Here is a 25,700-nt window from a genome sequence, read left to right on the forward strand (position 1 = left end):
AGCTTCATAAATCCCGTTGAGGGGGTTGGGAGCTCCCCATGGATGTGGGCAGGGCGGGGCTCTGCATCTCCCTCACATCCACATCAGGAACCGGAGTGTAACACTCCCTGACTTCCCTGATCCCCACAGCCCTGTAAACCTCTCTGTACCCTCCAGGATGCCCCCAAGACCGGCAGGTACCCCCTCAGAGAACTCCAGCCCCTATAGAGGGTCAGGCTACCTTGACCCTAGGTGTCTCCTGCTTGTATTTCAGGTACTGTGATCTGGCACCTTTCTCCAAAGCTGCATTCAGAAGAACGAGAATCTGCAGAGATCTGGCAGACGGGGAAACTGAGGTAGGGAAGGGGGATCTGACTTGCCTGAGCTCCCCCAGTAGAAGAGGATCAACATCACATCCCGCAACTGATTCAGGATCCCATTCTCCAGGCAGCACTGCCTCTGGTCTCTGGCCCCTCAGAACCCTGAGGGGTGCAGAGGACTCTGCCATAGGACCCTTGAGTGTGTGTGGTCCCTGCAAGGGGGGACTTGTGGCCAGGCTGTGCCTCCACCCCAGCCCTGCGCCATCAACTGCACTAACAGTGGGGTTGATTTCCCCGCAGCAGCGAGGCCGAGGCCATGGGGGGGTCAGCCAGCACTCACTGCCTGCTGCAGTGACATCAGCCATGGACCCCAACAACACTCCTGGCTGAGGGCTCACTTCTGCTCACCCCTGTGCTTCCCCCCACATGGTGGAAACCCTGGAGGAAATGTGTCCCGGTGCGGGGATCTCCGCTGGCAGTTTCGGTGACATGTGGAGCCTCACCCAGGCCACGGCAGCACCCGGGGCTGCAGAGGCCACGTGTGATGCTCAGAGAGTCCCAGGGCAGTGCCGGGGTGGGGAGCGGCGTGACTCAGCTTGGTTGTGAAATTCCTATTTTTCCTGTGTATGGATGAGCTGGTGACCTCGGACACCTCAGTCCACAGCGGCCAGGCTCCTCCACAGGCAGCAGGGAGGCACATGGTAAAGCCAGGTCTGGAGGTCCCCAGGTGGCATGCAGAGAGGGTTTGGGTTAGATTCTCCCCAGCAGCTTTCCCCAGGGCACATGGGTGTGTGAGATCCAACCCTGTGCTCGGCTCTGCCCTGTGTCCACATCCAGCCTCATCAACAAGCCTCAGGGGCCAGCAGCTTCCTGCATCTTGGGCGTGCACTGACCCCCTGTACCCCCAAGCCTCACAACCCCAGGATTCCCTTCCCAAAACATGCCTCATGCAGCCGCTGTCACATCTCCAGGGGCCAGGGATCAGCACTGGGTGCCTCAACCCAAACCCCAAAGGACGGAATTGCTAGAAAGCAGGACACAGGAAGGCTGTGGTGCTCCAGTGGTGCTGATGCCCAGTGGGGTCCTGGGGCCCCTTTCTGGGAGTGTCCCCTGTACCCAGCTGGCGGGAGGAGCTCGCCAAGCCCAGCACGCGGTGCAGCCCAGCAAATATTTATATAACATTGCTCCCTGGCCAGCCAGGGTCACACACACGCCAGGCCACGTGCAGGGCCACAGCCATGCCCCACGGGACGTCCCTGATGAGGAATGACTTCATGGGCTCACTGGGACAGGCCATGGGGTCATCCTGGACTAGCCAAAGTGGAGCAAGGGGCGTTCGAGGGAAGGGAGCAGGCTCCAGCGGCAGTCCTGCCTGGAGCAGGAGGAGGGCGGCTGCTCCCCTGCTGCTCCTGGGGAGCTGAGCCAAACATCTGCTCCTGCCTACGGGCTGGCCGAGCCCGAGGAGCTGCGAGGGAGCCGGAGCCAGGCCAGCCAGAGCGCAGCGGTGTCAGCTCCAGAGCACCCCTCCCGGGAGGATGCTGCTGGCAGCCCCCAGCTCTGCTGGAGGGGACCACAGGCTCTGCAGTGCTTGGCTGCCAGCAGCACCATCACAGTGACCTGGGACGGTGCCTGGGGTGTGCCATAGGCTAGCAGCATGCCCTGTGCTCCCAATTCCAAAAGCTGCTGCCTCAGCTCCGTTTCATGCCCACAAGCAGAGTCAGGGAAGTACCCAGCTCATGAGGGTGCAGGTGCTGCCACTGCTGCGGTGGAATACAGTGCTGCCTCCCATTCTACCTCCAACAAATGAGATGCAAAAGGACATCCTGAAATCACAGCAGTCCCAGGATCACACAAACATTCCCCCAGTGCTCTGGAAGCCCCAAGGGACATGCAGAGCCCTGGGGACTGGCTCCAGAGCTACGCCCCCACACCACAGCACTGCAGCACACACAGACCATCATCACTGCTCCTGCAGCCACCGCAGCAGAAGGTGCTGACTCAGCAGCCAGCCCTGCTAGCTCCCTCTGCACCCCATGAGCTCCTGACTGCAGCAAAGCCGTGCAGCATCCCACTCACTCCCACCGTGACCCAACTGGCGCTAGGAAACACCCAGGGACAGTGCTGAGCCACTACCCAGGACACATCACATCAGGTCAGGTTCTGGGCACACACGGCACGGGCAGGCATCACCAACAGTGGCCACACTGTGGTGGCACTGCTCAGACGTCCAGGACATGGCCAGAACAAAACCAGACCAAAGTTGGCTTGCACATCGTGCTCCATGCTCTTCTCCACTGCCTGGTTCACATGCAGATCTGCACACAAAGGCACCCACACCATGGCTATGCAGACAGAAACGTCCCTGGGGAAGCTCCCAGTGGAGTGACCTTGTTGGGGTGACCTCCAGTGTTCAGGAAACAACCCCAGTTTAGATGAGTGGGAAAGCATCACAGGTGGCACCGAACCCTTCCTGGAACTGGCCTCAGGGCAGGGAACAGCAAGTGGCCACTGAATAGTGGTGGGTGGGAACCAAAGATGATCAAGGAAGGGAGTAAATATGTTTTAGTGTTGGAGCAACAGCCCAAGACTGGGTGCTATCTCTGCACATGCCCTGCCTAGGCTGCAAGGACAGGCAGGACAGGGCAGGAGAGCAGCAGCATCCCTTCCATTCCTTCAGTCATCCCAGACATCCTGGTGGGTGGTCCCTGTGCCAGGTCCCTGCCCTGATGCAGTGCACAAGGAGGATATAGTGACTTTGGGAACAAAAGGTATGTGCTGCCGAACAGGGGCCCAAAGCAAGAGCTTTCCAGACCCTGAAACCAGCAGCAGGTAGAGAGAAGTGGCAAGTGGCATGCCGATGGAGGGAGGCACAGCTGGGCGAGGAGCCAGGATCGGTACATTTGGCTAACACAGGAATGCTGCTGGGGTCTCGGGTGTCCCCAGCCAATCCCTGCTCAGACCTGACCATCCCACTCCCTCTCTGAGCTGGGCCTCAAGTCCCTCACAACCTCTTCGGCTGGGCTCACCCCGACCTCCACCCGGCTGAATCCACCTCAGTACCTTGCGGGCAGTCCCCTTGTCCCAGCCGTGTCACCTACCTCAGCGCTCGCTCCCTCCAGTCTGCTTCCCCGCCGAGCCACGGGGGCGCCGGGGCGCATCCCACAGCCCCACAGTCTCCAGCAGGGACCGGACGTGTCACCGCGTCCTCTGAGCCGTCTCTGACCTACTGCCCTACAAGCTGGGCGTGCGCCGGCGCGGTGCAGGGGCCGCTGCCCCGCGGCCCGGGCTGGGGGCTGCTGGCCCCATCTGCAGCAGCCGCCCCTGCCCGGTGCATTAGCAGCACCGCGAGATGGGGCCTGCGGCACTGCTGGCTTTCTAGGTCAGAGCCAGCGAGGAGGCTGCGTGAGGGGCTGCGCTGGGTGAGGGGCTGTGCTGAGTGAGGGGAGGCTGGGTGAGGGGCTGTGCTGGGTGAGGGGCTGTGCAGGGTGAGGGGCTGTGCTGGGTGAGGGGCTGTGCAGGGTGAGGGGCTGTGCTGGGTGAGGGGCTGTGCAGGGTGAGGGGCTGTGCTGGGTGAGGGGCTGTGCAGGGTGAGGGGCTGTGCTGGGTGAGGGGCTGTGCAGGGTGAGGGGCTGTGCTGGGTGAGGGGCTGTGCAGGGTGAGGGGCTGTGCTGGGTGAGGGGCTGTGCAGGGTGAGGGGCTGTGCTGGGTGAGGGGCTGTGCAGGGTGAGGGGCTGTGCTGGGTGAGGGGCTGTGCAGGGTGAGGGGCTGTGCTGGGTGAGGGGCTGTGCAGGGTGAGGGGCTGTGCTGGGTGAGGGGCTGTGCAGGGTGAGGGGCTGTGCTGGGTGAGGGGCTGTGCAGGGTGAGGGGCTGTGCTGGGTGAGGGGCTGTGCAGGGTGAGGGGCTGTGCTGGGTGAGGGGGCTGTGCTGGGTGAAGGGATGTGCTGGCTGAGTGGGATCTGGATGAGGGGCTGTGCTGGATGAGTGCCCCTGGCCAGCTCCTTGTCTCATCTGGCTCTCAGGAGTAGGGAATGCTCCTGCTCTGCTTCCCGGGCTCTGCACCCAGAGTGTGCAGGCTCCTGGACAGGGCACCTCAGTGTACCCCAGCACCCAGCCAAAGGCATGCTCTGGGACAGAGACCCTGCCAGTGCCCACTCTGGGAGACCCCCCCCAAGTCCTGCTGTGGGGCCATGAGGGATGAAGCTGTGAAGCTGTGTAGGTCACCACATGGCTCTGTGCCCACAATGACCCTGGTGAAATGGCTGATCCCCACGAGATGCCCCTGTGGATAAAGGAGTCCTGTGCTGCCCTGGCTCACTGCTGCACCCTTCCTTGGGGAGGGTACCCAGTGCAGAACCCAGTCTGTCTCTGGCATGGCAGAAAACTCCAGGCACATCCAGGAATCCCCATGCTGGGGACTCTGCACAGGAACAGGGATTGTGTCACCTGGCCATGGCCCAGCTCACCACAGCACTGACAGCCTCACCCACACCAGGGGATTGTGGTGCTGCCAGGCCCTCACAGAGGCTCAGCCATGTAGGGATCCACCCCCAAAGCTTGTACCTTCCTGAAGGAGAAGTAAATTCTGCCCATAGCAGTGCAGGGCTGAGCTGTCCTGGGTCTCTGACCCTGCCCACACTCCCCCTTCCTCAGTAATTGATGAATACAAAGTGTTGCTCCAGTCACCCCTCCCAGCACTGCCTCTGAAGCCAAGGACACCCCAAGGTTATCCGCCTGCATGAGTAGCACCAAATGAGACAAGGAGGGAGATGGGGAGCAGTGTACCCTTCATCCCCACAGCCAGCCCTGCTGCAGCCTCAGCCATCCAGGGCAGCCCAAATCCACCCCACTGCCAATCACACCTTGCAGTCCAGCAGCAGAACCTGGTGACATGGGACTTCTGGCTGCCAAGCAATAGGTTAAGATCTAAGGAGGGTCTGTGTTGAACCAGCACAAGGCTCCCTCATTCACAAGCACAGGGCAGACCCCAAGGTCACATACCCATGGGGAGGATGGGTCTGACACCCACAGTGTCACAGACACTCTCAGCCCACAGCTGGAGCATGCAGGGGCAGAAGCCAGCAGATAGCCAGTGCTGTGTCCCCTGCAGCTGCACCAGGCACCTACAGGGAGCACTGGCCCCAGGAGGGGTGTGAAGCCACAGGCTGTGCTCTATCCTGCACCAAACTATGTGACTACAGCCACCCTAGGAGGGCCAAAGCAGAGCTGTCAGGAGGCCAAATACCTCATCAGGCTCTGGGACAGCTCAAATGCCCAAGTTATTTATTTTCTGCTGTGCTGAAACAGGAAACCGCCAACATGTTCAAACCCTGGACTCTTGCCAGAGTCAGGGGCACCTCAACAGTGCAGCAGGAGCTGGACACATCTGGCAAGAAAACGTGAGCCCTGGGAGTGCTGGGTTGTGCCCATCTGGCAGGAGATGCCCCTGGCCCCATGGGTGGAGCAATGGAGGCTGATGGGGGTCCCAGAAGGAGGGACTCTGCTCAGCAGCACGCCCTACTCCATGTGGAGTCATCCATCAGCAATGATGCTTTGGTGCCCAGTTCTCACGGGGCTGCTGAGATCTGACCCATTCTGTCCCACCATGGACCACCAGGAGTCTCACAGGACGTCCCCACAGTGCCTGGGTCACAGGAAGCCACTCAGACTGACTGGTGTAAACTGAAGAGCACTTCTGAAAGCAGCAGCATTCACCCCAGCAGAACTGTGGCTCAGGGCTTCTGCAGCTACAGGCCATGCACTTTTCTCAGCTTCCTGCTCCAGGAACACCCAGATCCAGTTGGACACTTCCCACATGCTGGGAGAGCAGCTCATTCTGGCTCAGAAGCGCATTATCCCAAAAAGACCCAGCTGGCCCAGCACCACCAGCACTGCTAGCAGGGAAGCATCTCCTGGGCTGTGGGGACATGATCCAGTCCTAACCAGACTGGCTGTAACCTGTGTTCCACTCCATCCACCCCCACTGTGCCAGCTGTTCCCCACCGCCAGCCGAAGGGGAGCGGCTGAACCTCCTGGAGAGCCCCGGCCTGGGCACGAGTCCCCACAGGCACGTACCCCGTGGTGATGTCGTCATCCTCCGTCAGCGTCTTCCCCATCAGGTCACTGTCACTCATGTACCCCGACTTCAGCTCCACGTCGTCGCTGTCCAGCGCCTCGACCAGCTCCAGGCGGGAGATGTGGCTCAGCTTGCTGGGGCTGCGCATGGGCATGGTGTGCGAGTAGTGCGCCCGCTCGCCGTGCATGTACCAGCTCGGCGTGCCCTCGGAGCGGCACGTGCCCCCCACCGACGGCGCGTCTCCCGCCTGCAGGCGTGGGCTGGACTGCCCGTAGCGCCACGACAAAGGGGAGGAGCGGTTGGAGAGGCTGGAGACACTCCGTGGGTTGGCTTCATCGCTGTCATAGCAGGTCATCTCGAGGGAGCTGTGGGGACAGGCAGTCAGGGAATTAGGGCAGGGCACAGAGGGCACTGGAGATCTGTGCCCTGCCTCACCCCCCCAGAACTGGGTGTGCAAGTGCTCAGATACCAAAACTGCCCATTTGAGGCAGCCAGGCAAGGCCAGAGGCTCCCAGGACTGTGGTTGCAGGGACGCTGTCTGTCCTGGACCACTTCCTTCTCACGTGCCAAGGGACAGTCCCCTCCTTCCCTGCCTGGTGCCAGCCCAGTGTCCCACAGTCCAGGACCCGCTAGGACATGCACAGTGCTGTGTTTAGTGATGCCCATGGCTTCCCTAGGGACCGTGGAATAGGACAAGGTGTGATGTGGGCTCTGTGCTCAAATCAATCTACAAAACCAACACTCTACCACAGCCCTGTCCACCCACCTCGGAGCAGGGCCGGGGATGCCACCAGGACTGGTGACAAACACACCTGGGAAAGAGATCAGCACCATTCTGGAGACTGGCTCCAGCCCCAAAATCCAGCCATGCTGAACTCACCTAATAGGGCACCTTTAGTGGAAAGCCTGAACATGCTGCCCAGTGTCTGGGCTGCTTCTGCTGAGCCGCTTCCCCCCCAGCACTTCAACACCTGCACCTCAAGATCACACCAGCCCCAGGACAGGACAAGCTGGGGTGGTGGCACCGATCTCAGGGAATGTGACAGTGGACTGTGCCAGGGAGTGGAGGCTGTGAGTGAAAGGATGCCGAGGGACAGACCTGGAACCAGTCCCTGCAGCAGCACCTCACACTGAACCCCTCTAGACTGAACCCCCAACATCTGGGCAGGAAAGATGAGCCCAAGAGAGGGCTGCCCAGCCCCAGAGGCTGCTCACAAGCACAGGGCTCTGCAGTCAGCCCAGAGCCCGCAAGCACTTCAGAAATGGGGAGTTCCATCACTCCCTGTGCCTCTCAGGGTGTATTTTGGGCAAACAGTGATTCTAAAACTAAATTTAGCTACGAGAAACTATTATTTCTTGGAGCAGCTCCTTGGGAACCCACAGTCCTCAAACTGGCTCCGAACACTACTATCAGTAAATTATTCCCTAGCTTGGATTAAACGTTCCTGCAGGAGCACCCAAAGCCAAACCCAGGCTGCAGCACTGAATCTAAAACAGGGAACTACATAAAAAAAACGAGGAAGTTTGTTAAAGCGGAACTAAAAGGGGCAGCTAAAAGGGTTTTGTTTTTGTCGGCAGCACAAAGGCTGTTTGAGGATGTGCTCCTGGCAGCTCAGAGCAGACGCCAACCATGTCTCTGAGCAGGAGGAACAGAAGCTTCACCTCAAATCCTGGGTTCAGTTCTGAGCCTCTCATGACAAGAAAGACATCGAGGGGCTGAAGCGTGTCCAGAGAAGGGCAACAGGGCTGGGAAGGTGTCTGGAGCACCAGGAGCAGCTGAGGGAGCTGGGGGGCTCAGCCTGGAAAAAAGGAGGCTCAGGAGGGACTTTCTGGCTCTCCACAACTCTCTGATGGGAGGGGGAGCTGGGGAGGAGTTGGGCTCGGCTCCCAGGGAACAAGGGACAGGAAAAGAGGAAACAGCCTCAAGTTGTGCCAGGGGAGGTTTAGGTTGGATATTGGAGAAAATTTCTTTTCTGAAAGGGTGGTCAGGCGCTGGCACAGGCTGCCCAGGGCAGTGGTGGAGTCACCATCCTTGGAAGTGTTTAAAAAACATATGGACGTGGCTCTTGGGAACATGGTGTAGTGGTGAACACAACAGTGCTGGGGAAATGGTTAGACGTGATGATTTTAGAGACTTCCACCAAGTGTCCTCCAAGTGGCCAGTGAGTCTCCTCAGTGACTCTGTGATTTGATGATTCTCTAAGCCCCAGGGACGTTCACGCAGCCCAGCTGCCAGGAGTGTGGTGACAATGTGTCAGGAATAACATTGTGCCCTAACAAGGCAACAGCAAAGGCTGAGCCCTCAGCCACTGGATGGAAGAACTCAGTGAGGGTAACAAGAGAAATCTGAGGAATAGTTTGTGGAATTAATGAATAAAGAGAGGGCCCAAAGCAGCTACAGGACACCAGCAATGCAGGCACATCCTGAGGACTTGCAGATGACATCTGTATTGGACAGACTTGTAGGAAGTGTTCCCAAGAGCAGAATGAGTGGGTACGTGTGTAATTACAACGTACCAGGGAAGAGCTGACACAGCTTTGGGAAAGGAAAATCTGGCTCACAGCCGCAGAGGAGCTCCTGGAGGGATGCAGAGAGCTGCTGAGGCTGCTGTGGGCTACTGGAATAAAAAAAGCTTCCAAATAAATTCAGCTGTCATGGGATAAAAGGGAAAATCTTCACATGTTTAAGTCCCGCTGAAACAGACAGAGTGCAGGGTAGGGATCCCTGGGCTATCCATAACCATTTTTCTCCATGGCAGGAATGTAGCTGAGGCATCCACCATGTGATGTACTCACAGCTCATCAAAGAAAGGAAGTGATAGTGAATAGTCAAATCCCACCAGCAATGCTAATTTAATCACCCTTAATGTCCTTGCCCTATTTTCCTAAGACCTGAGCTGAGAAGGATTTCTGAAGGAGCTGAGTGCTGGGGTGAGGAGGGAGGATGGAATTTGACACTTTTCATTTGATGAAAGTGAAATGAACACAACGCAGCCCTGGCTTGGCATGAGCAGTGCTGGGCTCTGACCCCGCTCCTGCACTGAGCAAAGGGATGGCAGAGCTGTGATGGATCATTTCAGGAAATGGCCAGCTCAGAAAATACTGTTGTGGCCCCATGCAAATCCCACTGCCACAGCTCTGCTGCTCCTGGCTCGGAAAACACCAAGGAAGCACAGCAAGGGCAATCAAGGTCCAGACATTTGAGGCGATGAAGAGGGAGATCAAAGGGCTGCTTCATCCTGGACACGGCTGGTTGAGGGCTGACATGGGAAGGTCTGTAATGGTGAATGGTGGGTGAAAGGTGGGAGGAAGCTGCTGCTTTTTGTCCCTTCCAAGACAAAAAACATGACCGAGGGAGACCACAAGGTGGCAACACACTCCAGGAGAAGGATGTTCTCGCATCCCTACTTTCCCAACCAGCTGACACCCACACAACCTTGCAAATCCAGAGTGAAGCAGAAACCATGCAAGATCTCATGTGAGTGACCCAGGGGGACACAGGCAGTCCCAGACGTGTGTCAGAACCCCCTAAGCACAGACACTGTGCTCTGGTTGTCCACGCAGTGCTCACCCTGTCCCCATCCCCACCATTCCCTCGCTCCGGTCTGGGCAGGACACCCCAGGGTACCCCCACCCTCTGCTCCTGGGCTCTGGCTGAGAGGTCCTCCATCATCACCCTACACAGAGCAGAAAAACAAGTCTCAGATAGGGATGGAGCCTCTGGTGCAAACTGGGGTGGGTACAGGTGATATATTCACCTCTGGTGGTCCATTCAGGGTGACCTGACCACTGGGAACAGACCTCGTCCCCTCTCTCTGCTCTGTCAGCTCCCCTCACTGCCACCACCCCCCAACATTTACTGTCCCAGAGCACTTTTGGGGACAGGACTCTGCTGCAGCACTACACTACACCCCACGGATTTGGGGGCTTCTCTGCAAGCCTCCATGCACAGGGTCCCCAAGTCACTGATTTCCTTCCACCCACATGGCCCTCACCAGGAGCAGAGCTGCTTCCCATCTGCTCCAGGAAGGAGACTGACTGTGGAGAAGGGGTGTGGGGGGGGGGCTCCAGTTCTGGGGCCTCACCTGTGAGACACCTGAGAGCCCCTGAGGCTGGACATGGTCTCCTCCAGGTTCTGACGTAGGTCCAGCACATTCTGCACTGTCCTCTTCCTCTGGGACTCGGGGTCTGTGGAGAGACAAGGTGACGGCTTTAAAGGGATGGATGGATGGATGGATGGATGGATGGATGGATGGATGGATGGATGGATGGATGGATGGATGGATGATGGATGGATGATGGATGGAGCACCCCCCTGCCCATGGCCGTGACTAACAGCCCTGGCTCTGCCCATCAGGAAGGGACAAGGCAAGTCGGGCACCAGGCTGGAGCTGCCCCACCCTGAAATGCCACTCCCAAGCATGCAGCTGGGGTGGTGATGTCTAGTCCAGAAAGGATGAGCTGGCAGAGACTAAGTGGGGCCACAGGACCCACGCAGGTGACAGGAGCAGCAGTCCTAGAAGAATGCCCCCAAACCTGCCCCTGCATCCCCCAGGCCCCAGGGGTGCTCCAGCTTGGAACATGGGTGTCCTGTGCCTGTGCATCCCCATCCTGTGGCTCTGGGGGCATCACTTGGTGTGCAGCCAGGGGGACCGAGGGGATGTCGGGGGGCCGAGGACACTGAGACCCACTCATGAAGGAGTGGCTGCTTCTGTGCAGGGCTGGAGCAGCTGGTGGGACTGAGCCCCCACAGGCACAGCCCAGAGCTGAGTGTCCCTAACCTGGGACTTCTCTATGTATACACACCCACGTCATGGATGTGTACACACACACAGAGCCATGCACGCCACAAAATGCACATGAGCACACGCATCTACCACATCACAACCACTTGTGCACATGTGCAGACACATACAGGCAGGTCCACAAACACTTACACACACCTGCACACACAAACGTGTGCACAGTGCCCAGAGACACTGCATGGATGTACGAGAACACAGACACCTGCACAGAGGAGGGGGTCACTCCTGGCACAGCCCCAGCAGTGCTGTGGGCTCGGGGCCACGGCTCCAGCTCTGAGTCCCTGTCCCATTCAGTGCACCCCAGGCACTGACAGCCGTGCCACTGCGGCTTTGATCCCTGATTTCAGCCTTTCAGCTGCAGCCTGCCACGGATCTGCAGTGACAGCAGGCGTCAGGACATGGGATGTGGCTCCTCCTAATGTAACGTGGCAACCAGTGCTTCAGGATTTGCAACGGCACCGGCACCATGTGAACTGCAGGGACAGGGGGATGGGGACACTGACAGCACACACCCCAGTGCAGGGACAGGGGGATGGGGACACTGACAGCACACACCCCAGTGCAGGGACAGGGGGATGGGGACACTGACAGCACACACCCCAGTGCAGGGACAGGGGGATGGGGACACTGACAGCACACACCCAAGCAGCTCCCCATAAAGGCACAGCCACATGCCAATGCTCAAGCAGGGCTCCTTGTGTGTTCCTTGTCCCCATCAAATTCTGGCCACGCCTCAGGCAGCACCCATGGGTGCTGCACCGTCCCCAAGCTCCCCTTGCCCACCTTCCTGGGGCAGGAGCACCTCAGACCAGTGAAGCAGCCCTGATTTACACATGAGCCTGGAAGGGGGTGACAAGCAGGAACAGCCCGATGAGACGGGTTCAGTGAAGCAGGTTAAAGTCAGTGTAGATGAGGTAAAAAGGCTGGTGAGCCCACAGGCACCCAACATGGCCAGCCACATCAGAGCACGAGGACATCTATCCCTGCATGTTCCAATCACCCCAGTCCAGCTCCCAGAACCTGGCTCAGCAGGATACAAGTCATTATTAACTCATTATTAAATCTCCATTGTGGAGATTAGAGGAGTTAATCAAAGGCACAGAAGCTCCAAGTGCATGTTACAATGCAACTGACCCACATCCCCAGCTTCACCACTGCACCAGTGGAGGAGTTAATCAAAGGCAGAGAAGCTCCAAATGGTCCCCAGAGCCACAGGATGGGGATGCACAGGCAGTACAGGAGAGGGATGGAGCTGAGGTGGCTGCACACATGGAACGAGGGTGCAGGAGAGGCTTGAGAGGCCCTCAGTGCTGAAGGGTGGCACCCACCTTGCCCTGCAGCCAGAGAAAAGGGAACACCATGCCTGTCTGGTGGGGCAAGAAAGGATCATGTTTGCACCTCAAAGCTGCAAGGTCCTGCCCTCAAGTTGCCTGCAAAGATGGATTTTCAGGCTTGAAACTGCAGGGCAGGAACCTGTGGCCAGGTCCCTAGCTGTCACACTGCAGTGTGTAGGGCAATGGCAGATTTGGGCCCCTTGAACCTCAGGGAACAGTGTCCCCAGGCAGGTCTCCATGCAGGAAAGGACCTGACACCTTCAGCTCCTTCACCCTGGCCCCATTCAGTGGGTGCTGTCACCCACACCCAGCTTCCGCAGCCAGGGAAGGTGGCACGCACACCCAGCAGTGCCACATCCCTGCAGGCTGCGCCAGGACAGAGTGGGACAGGATGAAGAGTCACTGTTGTCCCCTGGCGCCGGCAGTGGCTCCCACCCTGCCAGCTCGGCAGCATGCTCCTCCCGGGCATGGCTCCCTCCCAAAACCCCGTCTGCCTCCCCCATGGCCACCCGCAGCCATTCCCCCGGGCACAGAGCCAGCGGGGCTGCTCCAGCCATCCCGCTCCAAGGAGCAGTGGGGCGAGCCTGTGTCCCCAGCTGCCCCGACTGAGGGGCCGGCTCAGGGGCACCTCCTCCCCTGCACTGCTCTGCTGCTGGGCCACCAGTGGCAAGAAGCAGCATCCCAGGGCTCAGGGACAGGAATTCCAGGGCAATGGCACCAACCCACATCCCCAGCCTCATCCATTGCCCCATTCATCATCCATGCCTGGATGAGATCACTCCAGTTTTTGGGTGACAGTCCAGGTCACTCTAGACTCCAGGAAAAGCAGCAGCTCTCACCCTGGAAAGGGCTAAACTGGGACCGGAAGAGCTGCTCACCCACCTCTGGCACACACCTTGCTGCCAGCACTGAAGTGCCACCATCCCTGTGTCCTGGTGGTGACACAGGGACTCCCGCAGCCTGCTCCCCAGGGGCAGCAAGGGGCCAGGGGCTGGCTCGGAGCTCACCGAGTCACCGCATGCCAGAGCTGAGTCGAAACCGGAGCCACTGGGAGAGGCTGAAGTGTGGGAACAGCAGGAGAGTGCTGGATTCCTCCCCACATCGATTTAGTAAGCTTGTGCAGCCAGATGTTTCCAGCTGCTGGAGCGCGGAGCAGCAGAGAAGGCTCAGCCCATGCCGTGGCAGGGTCAGGCAGACACAGGCTCAGTGTCCTGGCAGCTATGGCTGGGATGTGCTCCGCAGCACTCCCCACTCCACCGGAGCTGCAGGCTCAGGGACTGATGGCTCCCTGCCCCAGCCCCAGGCTGGCCTACGGCCCCCCAGCAGATCCCACTGCTCTCACAGGCTCTGACCATCCTGCTGTTACAGAGGGAAGGGAGTGCTGCCTCTGGCCCTTTGCCCCACGTTCTGGCCATCCACAAGATGCAGCCACTGCCTCCAGGCCCTGCACTGGGAGGTGACCAGAGCCCATTGCCCAAATCACTTGCCCCTGTGCCAGGCTGGCTCTCACTTGCCTATACCCTCTGCTGTACTTGAGCAACTCTCACTCAGCTGAGAGCTCTCACTCAACACTCCTTTCTCAACTGAGCCCTTTCAGTGCTCTCTTCAACATCAGCAAATATGATACAGCTCCACTTGGCACTCGAGGAAACTGAGGCAGGAAGCCTCAGCCCACCCCCAACCACCCCCTCACCTGCAGCCCTCCCTGGCATGGCTTCCAGCGCTGACCAACACATCACACACACTCAGCAACCTGGCACTGTGGGTGCCTGGCCCTGACCCACGCAGTGCCCATCACCCCCATCTCCTGCCTGGCCAAGCTGGGGCAGCAGCAGGCACCATCACCACAAGAAGGAGCAGCTGCAAGTTGGGATACAGAGGCAGCCAAGGAGGAAGAAGAGGAGGAGGAAGGAGGAGAGAGCTGTGCTGGAATGGCTGGCTCAGGGCACAGCACTGTTTGCTGTGAGTCTGGCTGTGATGGGTAGCACAGAACCACGGCTGGACAAGGCTGGGGAGCTCCAGGCTGTGCTCATGTCCAGCTCTCCCTGCCACCTCCCAGAGCAAGTGGTGGCTCCTTTGTCCACATGTCGGGGTGCAGCCCCAGCCCCACAGCTGGGTGCTGCTGACGTGGCCAAGTACGTCAAGGAATGAGGAAATAATCAACTCCAAACGGCTCTGACAGCTCATTTCAAAGAAGCATGTGGCCACCAGCTCCCACTGGAGCAAGGCAGGGCTGCACCCGTGGGACACGTGTGCCCCATGTGCCTTAGCACAGAAAGTCATGTGTGTGTGTGTGTGTGTGTGTGTGTGTGTGTGTGTGTGTGTGTTTGCATCATTCTTATGGAGGCCACATGGCAGCAAAAGATACTCCTGCAGAAAGATGCATGTCTGCAGGACTATCACCTATGCCTGTGACCTTGCACATGTGTCCACGTGTCCATATGCAGGCAGTGGGACAGCAGGACATGATACCAACACTGGCACAAGGGTGCCACACTTTGCATGGGTGCACTGTCTGCACTCAGCATGAGCATGGCACTCACACCTGTCTTTTCTTGCCCCCCATGGCCCAACTGGTCTTATTTCAGAGGATCCAACTGGGAAAGGACTCCTGTTGGCCCAGTAAAGATTTCAACAGCAAGCAGGAATTCATCGGGAAAGACTGCGTGGTGCTCCTGAGTCATTCCGGTGGGCCCCTCTTACACAGTAGCTGTAACGAATTTCCCCAGGCTGGAAACATTTCTAACTGCTTGCTCAATTTCTTCCAGTGCATTGAAAAATCCACTAATAAACTCTGCAATAAAACCCATTCTCATGGGGCTGTGAGCCTCCTCCGGCCTCGCTGCACTCCCTGGCTCCACGAACCCTCGAGCAGACTCACACTGTTCCCTCCATCTACACCAGCCCCTGCTCCCAGTCCTGTTTGTGAATGAATCAGCACAGGCAGCGTTTTGTTGGTATTTTTCTTGAAAACCTTCCACTCTGGCACTAGGAGACCACCTGAGGGGAAACGCAAGAGCCCGAGCCCAGTGTGAACCTCACTGAGCCCCGTGGGTTCCTCACTCACACCCCGCAGCCTGCAACTCCATCACCAGCATCTGGGTGTGCCACCAGCAGAGTCTTCCTGAATGGAGTAAACGGCTTTAACTTGCACTATTACATCCAGTTCTGATTCCCACTCCTGGATGGCTGGGCAGGGTGATGGCTGCAACCGGCAATCCTTCTCTTTGGGGCTTAACTGTCTTTTTCCCCCAAGAGCTCCCAAACAGGCAGGATGAGCAGTGGAGATGGCTAACAGGGCTCTGTGGGGTGACTGCCAAGTCTGCAGTGTCAGCCTTGTTTTCCAGCTCAAGCCCCATCCCTGCAATTCCTGCGTGCTCCCACCAAGGATGTACCAGCAGCCCCAAATCACCCCTCTTTCTCTGGAGATGTCCCAGGGCACCCAAGCTGGGCAGAGCATGTCTTCCACACTTGCTCAGTGCCCTGGGAAAGCACCACACTCTTTCCTGCAAACCTGCTGCCCCACCCAGAAGGCAGCAGCAGGTACATTAGCACTCCTGGTTTTATTACTTTCATTGGTGTGAGCAGAGAGCTGGCTGCCAGCTCTGCATCCTCTGCAACAGTGTCAGGAGAGGGGCAGGGACAGGGCCACCCAGCACCCTGGTAATGGGGTACCTGGACAGCTGACTGGTGTTCTGCTGACGCCAGGCAGATGGGTGGGGAAAGCCTGGCTACCATTCCCTGAAAGACAGCAGCAGCCCATCAGCTGGTGGAGTTGGAGGTGCTATTCCCCATGGACACAAAGCACAGCCTCCTGCCATTGGTCACAGGGGAAGGGGTACCTGAGGGCCCCACCTATGACTCCACCAAGGCAGGCTGGCCTCTGCACATGGTGCTGCTCTGCATGTAGCCCTGCAAGGCTGTGGGAGGAGGCTGGACACAGCCCAGCACCTTCTGCACTTGCCCCTGGCTGAGGGAAGAGAGGCAAGAACAAGTCTTGGGGGACACAATGGGGTTACAGTGGGCAGTACTGTGGGGGTAGCATGTGTCCTGCAGAGCCCAAGTCCCCCAAGGAGCACCAGCCACAGTGGAGCCAGAGCCAGAGAGGTGACAGGGCTCCAATTTGGCACAGCCACCCCACTCACATGTTGGTGGGCCCTTCCTCAAAGTGACATGGCTCTGCAGGAGGCTCCAACAGTGGCTGCAGAGGGGGAGGAAGCCAATTCCCTACCTGCACTCACTGTCTCTACCATTGCACCGACCACTGTAGTCGTCATCTCAGCCATCATCACTGCCACCATCCCCACACTGCAGTCACCATCACCATCACCATCCCATCACTGCCACCATCCCCACACTGCAGTCACCATCACCACCACCATCCCCACACTGCAGTCACCATCACCACCACCATCCCATCACTGCCACCATCCCCACACTGCAGTCACCATCACCATCACCATCCCCATCACTGTCAACATCCCCACACTGCAGTCATCATCACCATCACCATCCCATCACCATCACCATCCCCACCACTGCCACCAGTGCAGGTGGGGGCAGCCCCACGGTGGGAGGGGGCCACCACCTCCCTGCTGGCAGGTGAGAGCAGACAATAAGCAGCTGTGCAGCAATGACAGGCTGGGACTTGAGCCGAATCAGCACTTTAGGGGTGAGCGTGGCTGCTAAGCCTTGCGAATCACTGCTCATAACAAGGGCAGGGCTGAGAGACCTGGAGCCTGGACCCCGTCTGGCTCCAGTGAGCCAAGCTTTTAAAAGGGATTCAGACTTTCTCAGGCTAGAGCAGCCATAAATCTACTTAATTGGGTCTCTCCCATACACAAGTTTCCAAGTGAATCCACTGGAGAGATCCAGACTGGGCCTCCAGCCCATTTGTGGGTTATTCTTTCAATGGATGCTGTGCTTGGCCCCAAACCACCCCACCTGCACATCCAAACCACAGTTCCTTTTCCAGATACAGAGCCTCTAGCTGCTCCATGTTCCGGCATTCCACCTCTGTGCTGCCCTCTGCTCCTCTGTGCTGCTGAGCTGGGGGAGCCCCAAATCCCCTGTGCTGGGACAGACCCTGCTCCTGCACAAGGCACTGCTCATCCCGGAGCCATACCTGCCCCCAAAGCTGCTCCTGAAAGCATCAGAAGAGCTGGGAGCATCCCAACACCCCACGGTTGTTGGGCCTCCAAATAACCCATGCAAACTCTTGTGCAGCTTGGGAAGGAGGGGGATGGTAGGTTAACAGGCCAAATCCATGCTCCAAGGGATGCCCCGAGCCTCTGGCCACTGGCACACACAGCAGCAGTCACACACGGTGACACTAACTCCCTGCTGACAGCCCCAAGGCCTTGGGAACACGGAGACAGTGTCACCAGTGGTCACTGCACCTGGGATTTGTGCTAAGCTGACAGAGGAGGGTCAGACTGGTCACGCAGAACTCCATGCCTCAGTTTGCCCTGAAGCCTGCCATTCTCCTCATGGCTCTGCATTAGCAAGGTGTGCTAGTGCCATGCTGGCCCCAACATGGCACAGCTGTGTCCAGCCTGGTTTCACCCCAAACACCCAAACACAACCCCTTTCCTGCAGCCACCAGCAGATGGTCAGGGCAATGCTGCAAGACCCTGCACAAAAAAAGCCAAAAAGTGAGGAAGAAATGGAAAAAAGGCCTAATTCCCCAGGGTGAGGCAGAACACTACAGCCAGGCCCCAGCACAGAGGCCCCGGAGCAGCCGGCAGCAGTGGGTTCACACTCCCCACACATCACCAGACGCAGGTTGGACATTGTGGAAATTCAAAATTCCAGATGGCTCTTTTTGGGTGGTTTTTTTTTTTTTTTTTGCCTTGCCTCATTTCCAAGGCAACAAGACTCCCTGTCATCTGCCAGTTGCCATAGAGATTTCACCTGATTCTGCTTCAGCAGAAGAGAAATCTGGGCTCCTCACTGCTGCAGGAGCCACGAGCCACAACCGCCTTCAAACTTACTGGGAAAAGCAGAGATAAATGGGGCTTTATATGAGGAAGGCAATGGGCTGATTCAGAGGATCAAAGGAAGGAACTGCGGGTTTCTACAGCACAAATCAGCCCTTCACTTAACTGCTTTGGTGCCCTCCAGATGTGCCCTGCATCTGGGGACGTCGCCAGCTCTCGCTCCAAGATTTGCCTGGTGGAGGAGGGGGGGATGTGGGTGCATGGAGAATCCTGCACCCACTGCTTACAGTGTATCAAGGATCAATACGGGTTCCCTGCAGGGAAGGGAGGGCCTGTGCAGGTCACAGCCATGTCCTAACACCATAATGACCCTCCCTTACTGTGTACAGCCCTTCTCCAAAGACCCTGCGACCCAAAGAGCCAAGGGAAGGACAGGAAATGCAGGAGCAGCTAGGGAGGGAGGGATGCCCATGGGCTGTGCTCAGCACACCTTGGGGCTTGGCTGTCATGGACATGGGGTCAAGCACCACAAGCCCCCAGGGCAGCCCCGTGCAGGCAGACACAGGGTATGCTCCTCATCAGCACCAAAGCCATCCCAACAGCCCCATCACTGCTGAGGATCATCCATGGAGATGGTGTGGGTGTGTCCATAACCCAAGCCCAGGTGCAGCATGTTTTTCAGTCATTCCTCCCAGACTCATCCTCACCCCAGGCCCCTGTGACAGCAGCCCTTGGACTCTCAGTCAGATGCCTGAGGAGCAGATCTGATGTCCCCCTGACTGGGGCTCCCTGTTGCTGATGATAATGAATCCCTTGGGCACGGAGAAGGTTGAAGGTTCCAGGCACTGGCAGGGTGCTCACGGGGGGCAGTCACCCCCGAGTACAAGAGGCCAAGGTCCCCACACTCCTTTCTGGGTGCCCAGATCTGGCTGAAAGGGCATTTATCAGTCCCCAGAGCCTCTGCCCTCCCCAGCCTGCATCCCTGCACCAGGGCCACTGGAGAAAGGCCCGACTGGGCAGCTCTTAGCTCAAGTTGGCTCTGTTTTGTAGGAGAACAGTCATTAGCAGAGCCAAATTTCCCATTCCCAGCCAGAATACGGCCATGCTTGGGGAAGCTTTATATTCACACAGACAAACAACTCACATTTGCTTTTTAACTGTTGGAATTGCACCCACTGGGACAGAGCGAACAGGGAGCCTTTTGTCCCACTTGCCTTGTGACTGAGAGCTTTGTGCAGAGCAATGCGTTGCAAACATAATTCTCCCCGGCCTCAGCTGGGCTCTGGTAGACACTTGGTCTGTCTGTCCATCACCAGATCAGCCAAAGAGTCCTCATGTGTCTCCAGCAGGAATGCAAAATGTCCTCCCCAGCTTCCCTGGCAGCCTGTGGAGCTGCTCCACACTGAAAGATCAGAAATACACAAATGGACCCAAAATACAGCTGGTGATGGGGGCTCTTCACCTCCCAAGTACCTGGCGTGGGCAACCAGAGTGGCAGGCAGCTACAGGCAGCAGAGCTGGTCTCTGGGGTTACAGCTCGCCTGGATGCAAGGAAGAGCAGCTCTGAGCATGGAAAATCCCAGCATGGCACAGGCACAAAGGACAGCTCATCGTGAACCTCCAGAGAAGGTGCCCCAGCCACGCCCCAGAGAGGGCATCTATGGAAACCTCCAGCCCACTGCCAAGCTCCTGAGTATCAGAGCTGGCACTCACTAAGCTGTGAGCACCAGCAGTGCTCAGAGCTCTCACTCGAGAGGGACAAGGGACAGCTCTCCCAGAGTGGGACATGGTCAGCTGGTCCTTGAGGCACCAGCTGAACCCCCACCTCAGCCCAGCAGCACACCCAGGGACGAGCATCCTTCACTCCTGAGAGGGACAAGGGACAGCTCTCTCAGAGTGGGACATGTCCTTGAGGCACCAGCTGAACCCCCACCTCAGCCCAGCAGCACACCCAGGGACGAGCATCCTTCACTCCCGAAGAGGGAGATCCCGGAACAGCTGCTCCCCTCCAAACACTCAGCTTCGGGAAGAGGCTCAGCACTGCACGCACACTCTGGGCCCTCTGCAAAGCCTGGGGGATGCACACCACAAGGGTCCAGATGACAGCAGGGCCAGACCCCAGGGCAGGTCATCAGCCCTTGCATGAGAGGGTCCCTCAATAGCCCCATCGAGGGAAGAGGCTGGGCAGGAGGCAGAGCACCTCGAGGGGCAAACCCAGCTTAACAAGTTCCAGGCTCCTTAGTAGATCTATTGTTACCACATCCCGCGGGAGGAGGGAGATAACACAGGCTATTTTTGCTTCCATCTGGGGAATCGTTTTCCTCCAACATGTACTGCCACGATGCTAATTTTTAAGGCTGCTGATTAATTGATGTCAGGCTCATTATGGGGCCAACGGATCTCTCTTCCCTGGGAGCGCCAAGGACAGAGGGAGACGTGTTTTGACAGATGTCGTTGGAGCTGTGTGTGAGTGACGTCCTAACAACAGAGAAGAATAGGAGCTATTACCATGGAAAGCCCTGGAAATGGGAAGGGAAGTGCCTGCACGCGACCCCAGCACCCCTCCTCGAACAGCCCCTAATCAGCCCTTCACGCTCTGCCCCGTGGTTACCAGGGCTTTGCTCCGGAGATAAACGGGCTTTGTGCACACCCAGGGAGAACTGAATCTCCTGCCTGCAGCGAGGAGGGCTTGGCCTTTCTTCTCCCCCCTCCCCAGCCTCGCAGGAGGGCCAGGTGCCAAATTCACTCTGGCACCAGAAGCAGCAGCCTGCAGGGAGCCGGAAACAAGTCTGCTACACATATGATCCCCGGGATGCCCAAGGCTCGGGCTGCCCCTGCACCTGCGCTCCCCTGGCAGCGGGGTGCGCGAGCACTGCTGGGGTGCCTGGGGCTGCTGGTCGTACCAGGCACTGGGCAAGGTTCACCCTGAAAATCGTAGCAGCATCTGCAATAGCAGCCCAGGCACTATTGGGCTGAAGACCAACATGCATATCACAGATTCTGGGGTCCCTTCAGTCTGCAGCATCAGCTGCCAGGTGATGTTCACCCCAAAGCAAACCCCCCATACCCTCCCAAAGATGGAGCTGTGTGCATGGTGAGTGGCAGAAGGATTTCTTGAAGAGGGTGCCGTGGCTCTTACACCAACACAATGACCTCCTGCCCTCCCCAGGTCTCCCATGCCCCCTGCCCAGAAGTGGGATGAGGCATCCTGCCAACTCAGTGGAGATCATGGGGTGATCCTGATCAGTGCAGATGATCTCCCCTGTCTGCTGTGCCAGCTCCCCAGGGCCACCCTCACTGAAGTAAGGGCATACAGAGCATCACGCCCTGACTCGGCTTGCTCCCCTCCTGACCAACATTGCCACTACCTCTGCTGGCCTTGTTACCTGCTCCTCCAAACTTCCTGGGAAAAGTACCTAACCCCAGGAGCAGCACCAGCCCCACGTCTCTCTCCATCCTGGGGCTCCACACCCAGCACCCAGGACTCCATCCTGCTGCCCCACAACAGTGCCTCACATCCCTGTGCCAGGGACATGCTGGGTGTGTGCTGGGGAGCTCAGCAGCAGCAGTCTCCCACAGCCATACTCAGCCAAATTCGACACCAGCTCCAAAGGCTGCACTGCCAATCTGCCGGCAGTGTTATTACAAACTTGTGTTAATTGCTGCACAGTGCCTCGAGCATCCTTCACAGGGGGAGGGATGCAGATAAACTGTCTATTCTTAGCACTGATGGTTCCCCACGTGTGGTGCCCACACCATCCTCCAACTGCTTCCAGAAAGCTTTGTGGGAGCCACCGCTTGGTCCTTACCCAGGTGCCCCAAGGGCTGGGGGCTGGCATGGAGGAAGTGTGCTTTACCTCCACCACCTGCATTAGTGGGTGAAGGGATGCTGACACACTCTACAATTCTGTGCAAAGAGCTGCTGTTCCACCTACAACTCCAAGTTTTACTGGGGGTCTGGCAGTACATGGGATGGACAGGGTGGAAATGCGCCCAAACAGGCACCAGTGCCAATCAGAGGGATTTCAGTGTAGCCTCTGGACTTTCCCCTGTGCAGCTCCTGTGGCTGCCCTCACTATGCACCTGCCAACACCAGGGGCTGAATGACATGTGATGACAGCGGCCATGAGCCCCTGGGCACAATGGGAGGGGAGCCACTCACCTCTGGACCCCACACACTGACAAGCCCCATCCCCTGCAGGCTGCAGGGTCCCTTTAAGCATGCCCGAGACCACACGGAGTTACAGCCCCAACTTGGACAGTTGGGATCTCCAGCCGAGCTTGAGACAATGCCATTCCCTGAGCTGTCAAAGCGCCAGCACACACCGTCCTGCAGGCAGACCCTCCTGGGAGTGCCACGCTTCAAGGATGGCACAGAGGGGTCCCTGGCAGCACTGCAGCTGGGATTTATCTCCTCTAAGAATATCTCAGCTCCCTGCAATGGCTGCCTGCACAGCACAAGCCCTCTTCGCCGTGGGAAGCAGCTCTGCAATGTGCTTTGAGCTCTTCTCCCCAAATTTGCTCCGGGGGCCTGTCCAAGCACTGACGATGCACAGCCCAGAGCCACAACTGCTGCAAGAGAAGCGAGCCAACACTACAGCTTGGGGGGAAAGCATCAGCCAAAAGTCACTCAAACAAGGAAGCAATTTGTCTTATTCTGGCTACACTCCCTTGAAAAAGCAGCGCAGAGCAGGGAAATCAGGATCACGTGTGGCGCTGACCGAGCACCCACCGCAGCAGCAATGGGGAGCGTTCACACCAGGAGCCTGACAGACAGAACAGAATAGGGGGAAAAGGATGGAAAAAGAAATTCCACGTGACCCCTCGCTCGATCCAAGGCAGACACCACATCCAACAGTTCAGAATACGAAATACGCACAATGAGCTCCAGTGAGTAATTAATCCCTTCAGGAACACTGTAAGTGATTGCAGACAGCTTACCACGGAAAAAAAAAATTGGAAAGTGATTGAAAAAATTACCACAAAGTGTTTCTTTTTCTTTTCCAGCCTGAAATACAATGAGATCTGCAAGGAGCCCTCTCTGCTCTGCACGGTGTGACCGCAGTGGATTTCCAACAACCAACCAGCTGGTTTTCCAACAACACTCAATCTACCTGCCAAGGTGAAAATTGTGAGAAACCAACCTGGCCTGACAAAGGCAGCAAGAATGGCTGGTCCCAGTGCTGGGCCCTGACCTTGGCGTCAGTGGGACATGGTGGAGGGACGTTTCTGGAGGGACGTGGCACGGCACAAAAGGGTGTCCATGATATCTCCCAACTTTATCAGTGATTCAAACTCTCCAGACGAGTTTCGCAGGTCAGAGCTTGGCTTATGGAGCAGGACAAGCCCTCCTGGTAATGGGATTTGGGCTCCCTGGTGATACTCAGCTCAGTGAACCAAACTCCCCTCCTATCTCTACCTCTCCCCTCCATCCTTGTGCTCTCCCTTGCCTTCTTCCACTTTCTCCAGCACTAACCAGCCAGTTCTTCAGCTGGAAGCCTCCAATTTGGACCAAATTCTGACCCATTGCACCCAAAGTCCCACATCTGCTTGCTGCCCTGCACCACCAGGCAAGGAACCACAGCTGTCCACATTGTGCCCCGTGTAAAGTGTGCGGGTGATCGACCCTGCCATCCCTGTGAACAGGCAGACAAGCATCCAGAGGCAGCTGCAGGGGGTCTATCTCGCCCACTCCTCCAGCCTCAGTCCCCCACCTCCAGGGAGCACTGACCCCCAGCACTGCCAGGGGGAATTACAGAGCACAGCAGCTGCCTTTTACTTCCATAATTTTATGGTATTTTTCAACCAACTACTACTACTACTACTTGTAAAACTGGAGTTTATTAAAAAGAGTATTAGGAAAGGTATTTTCTCCTGTCAATAAAGTGACTTAAAATTAGTTGGAACTTTCAAATTAAAAACACAACCTAAACTTTCACTTCCATTTGTAATCACTCTGATTTGGAAAACAGGGGTTTTTTCCTCATATCCTCTCCTGGGTTTTCTCCCCTCTCTCCTATTCTCTCCTCACTATGTTTTTGTTTAAAAATTCATCAGGTCAGGGAAAAATGTCTGGGCAGGAGAAAAGGGTGGGGGAAAAAAAAAAAGCAGAAGAAACTGTAGCTTTTGCAAACCCATCTCAGCACAGGGGAGAAGAAGAGCTTCCAGACTCACCTCCCTGCTCTTGGAAAGCAAGAGGCACTTGGAAGGACAGGGGAATATTGAGTATTAACCAACCTCCTGCACGCTCTGGCAGCAGATGTGGCCTCACTGACCCTCCTCAGAGTTCTGTGATCCTCCATGGCCTAACAGCTCCTCTAGCATGGCAACCAGGGGAAAAAGGGATGGATGAGGCAGGAAAAGAATCCTGGGTGTTGGTGTGGGATGCAGCCTGCTCCAGCACTGACCATAAACCCTGACTGCTGCTCCCAGCTCATGACAGGGCTCTTACTCCACAAAGACAAGTGCCAGCTCATGTCTGGCCCTGGCATGGATCTGAGCTGGACACTGGCTGATGTGAGGCACATCCCCCAGGTGACATTGATTTGGGGAGGACTGAGATGATGTCTGCACAGCAGCAAGGTCACTCCCCTCCCTAGTGGTGCAGGAGCACAGAATCACCACGGAACAGTTCAGGTTGGAAGGGACCTTAAAGTCCATCTCAACTGAACACCTCCAACCAGACCAGGTGGCTCCAAGCCCCATCCACCCCAGCCCTGAACACTTCCAGGGATGGCACAGCCACAGCTTCCTGGGCAACCTGTGCCAGGGCCTGACCACAGTTATAGTAATGAATTTCTTCCTAATACCCCTGCCTGTATTCCCGCAGTCTCAGGGATCACTCTCATCCTAGGCAGATCCCTCACTGCTGTTCCAGAGCCTCCCTCTTACAACATGATTTCTGAGGACAGCTGCTGCACTCTCCACACAGGATGTGTGTAGCATCAGCTTACGAGTGAGCACACTCTGCCAGCGGATGAAAAGCTATATGGAAATGGAAGATCATTACCATGATCTCTGTGGAAACATCCCATCAGAGCAAGTTTTTTGTCCTCCTCCTTCTCTCTCCCCATGTGCACAAATTCTGGCACCCCATGCACCACTTGGCGCTGCCTCAGCACTGTGGGTCCAAAATGCAGGCGTCTGATTTCTAAAGCCATTGTCTGGGATGTGCTATTGAGCTGCAAAACATGGAAGGTTTGGGATGGAAAACAGGCATCTCCTGAAACACAAAAAGAAGCTGGCAACCC

At 57.2% G+C, this 25,700-nt stretch overlaps 1 protein-coding gene across 1 annotated transcript in view; it reads right to left on the bottom strand.

Moving 5' to 3' along the window:
- Nucleotides 1-25,700, bottom strand: part of NAV1 (neuron navigator 1) — a 74,218-nt gene that overhangs the window by 19,799 nt on the left and 28,719 nt on the right. Inside the window, exons 6-7 of the mRNA XM_039698490.1 lie at nucleotides 10,458-10,560; nucleotides 6,372-6,737 (exon numbers count right to left, since the gene is read on the bottom strand). Of these exons, the coding sequence (XP_039554424.1) occupies nucleotides 6,372-6,737; nucleotides 10,458-10,560 (469 nt within the window). The remainder of the gene's footprint in view (nucleotides 1-6,371; nucleotides 6,738-10,457; nucleotides 10,561-25,700) is intronic.

This window comes from Passer montanus, unplaced genomic scaffold, assembly GCF_014805655.1.
Source record: "Passer montanus isolate IOZ18808 unplaced genomic scaffold, ASM1480565v1 scaffold127, whole genome shotgun sequence".
Taxonomy (NCBI): domain Eukaryota; kingdom Metazoa; phylum Chordata; class Aves; order Passeriformes; family Passeridae; genus Passer; species Passer montanus.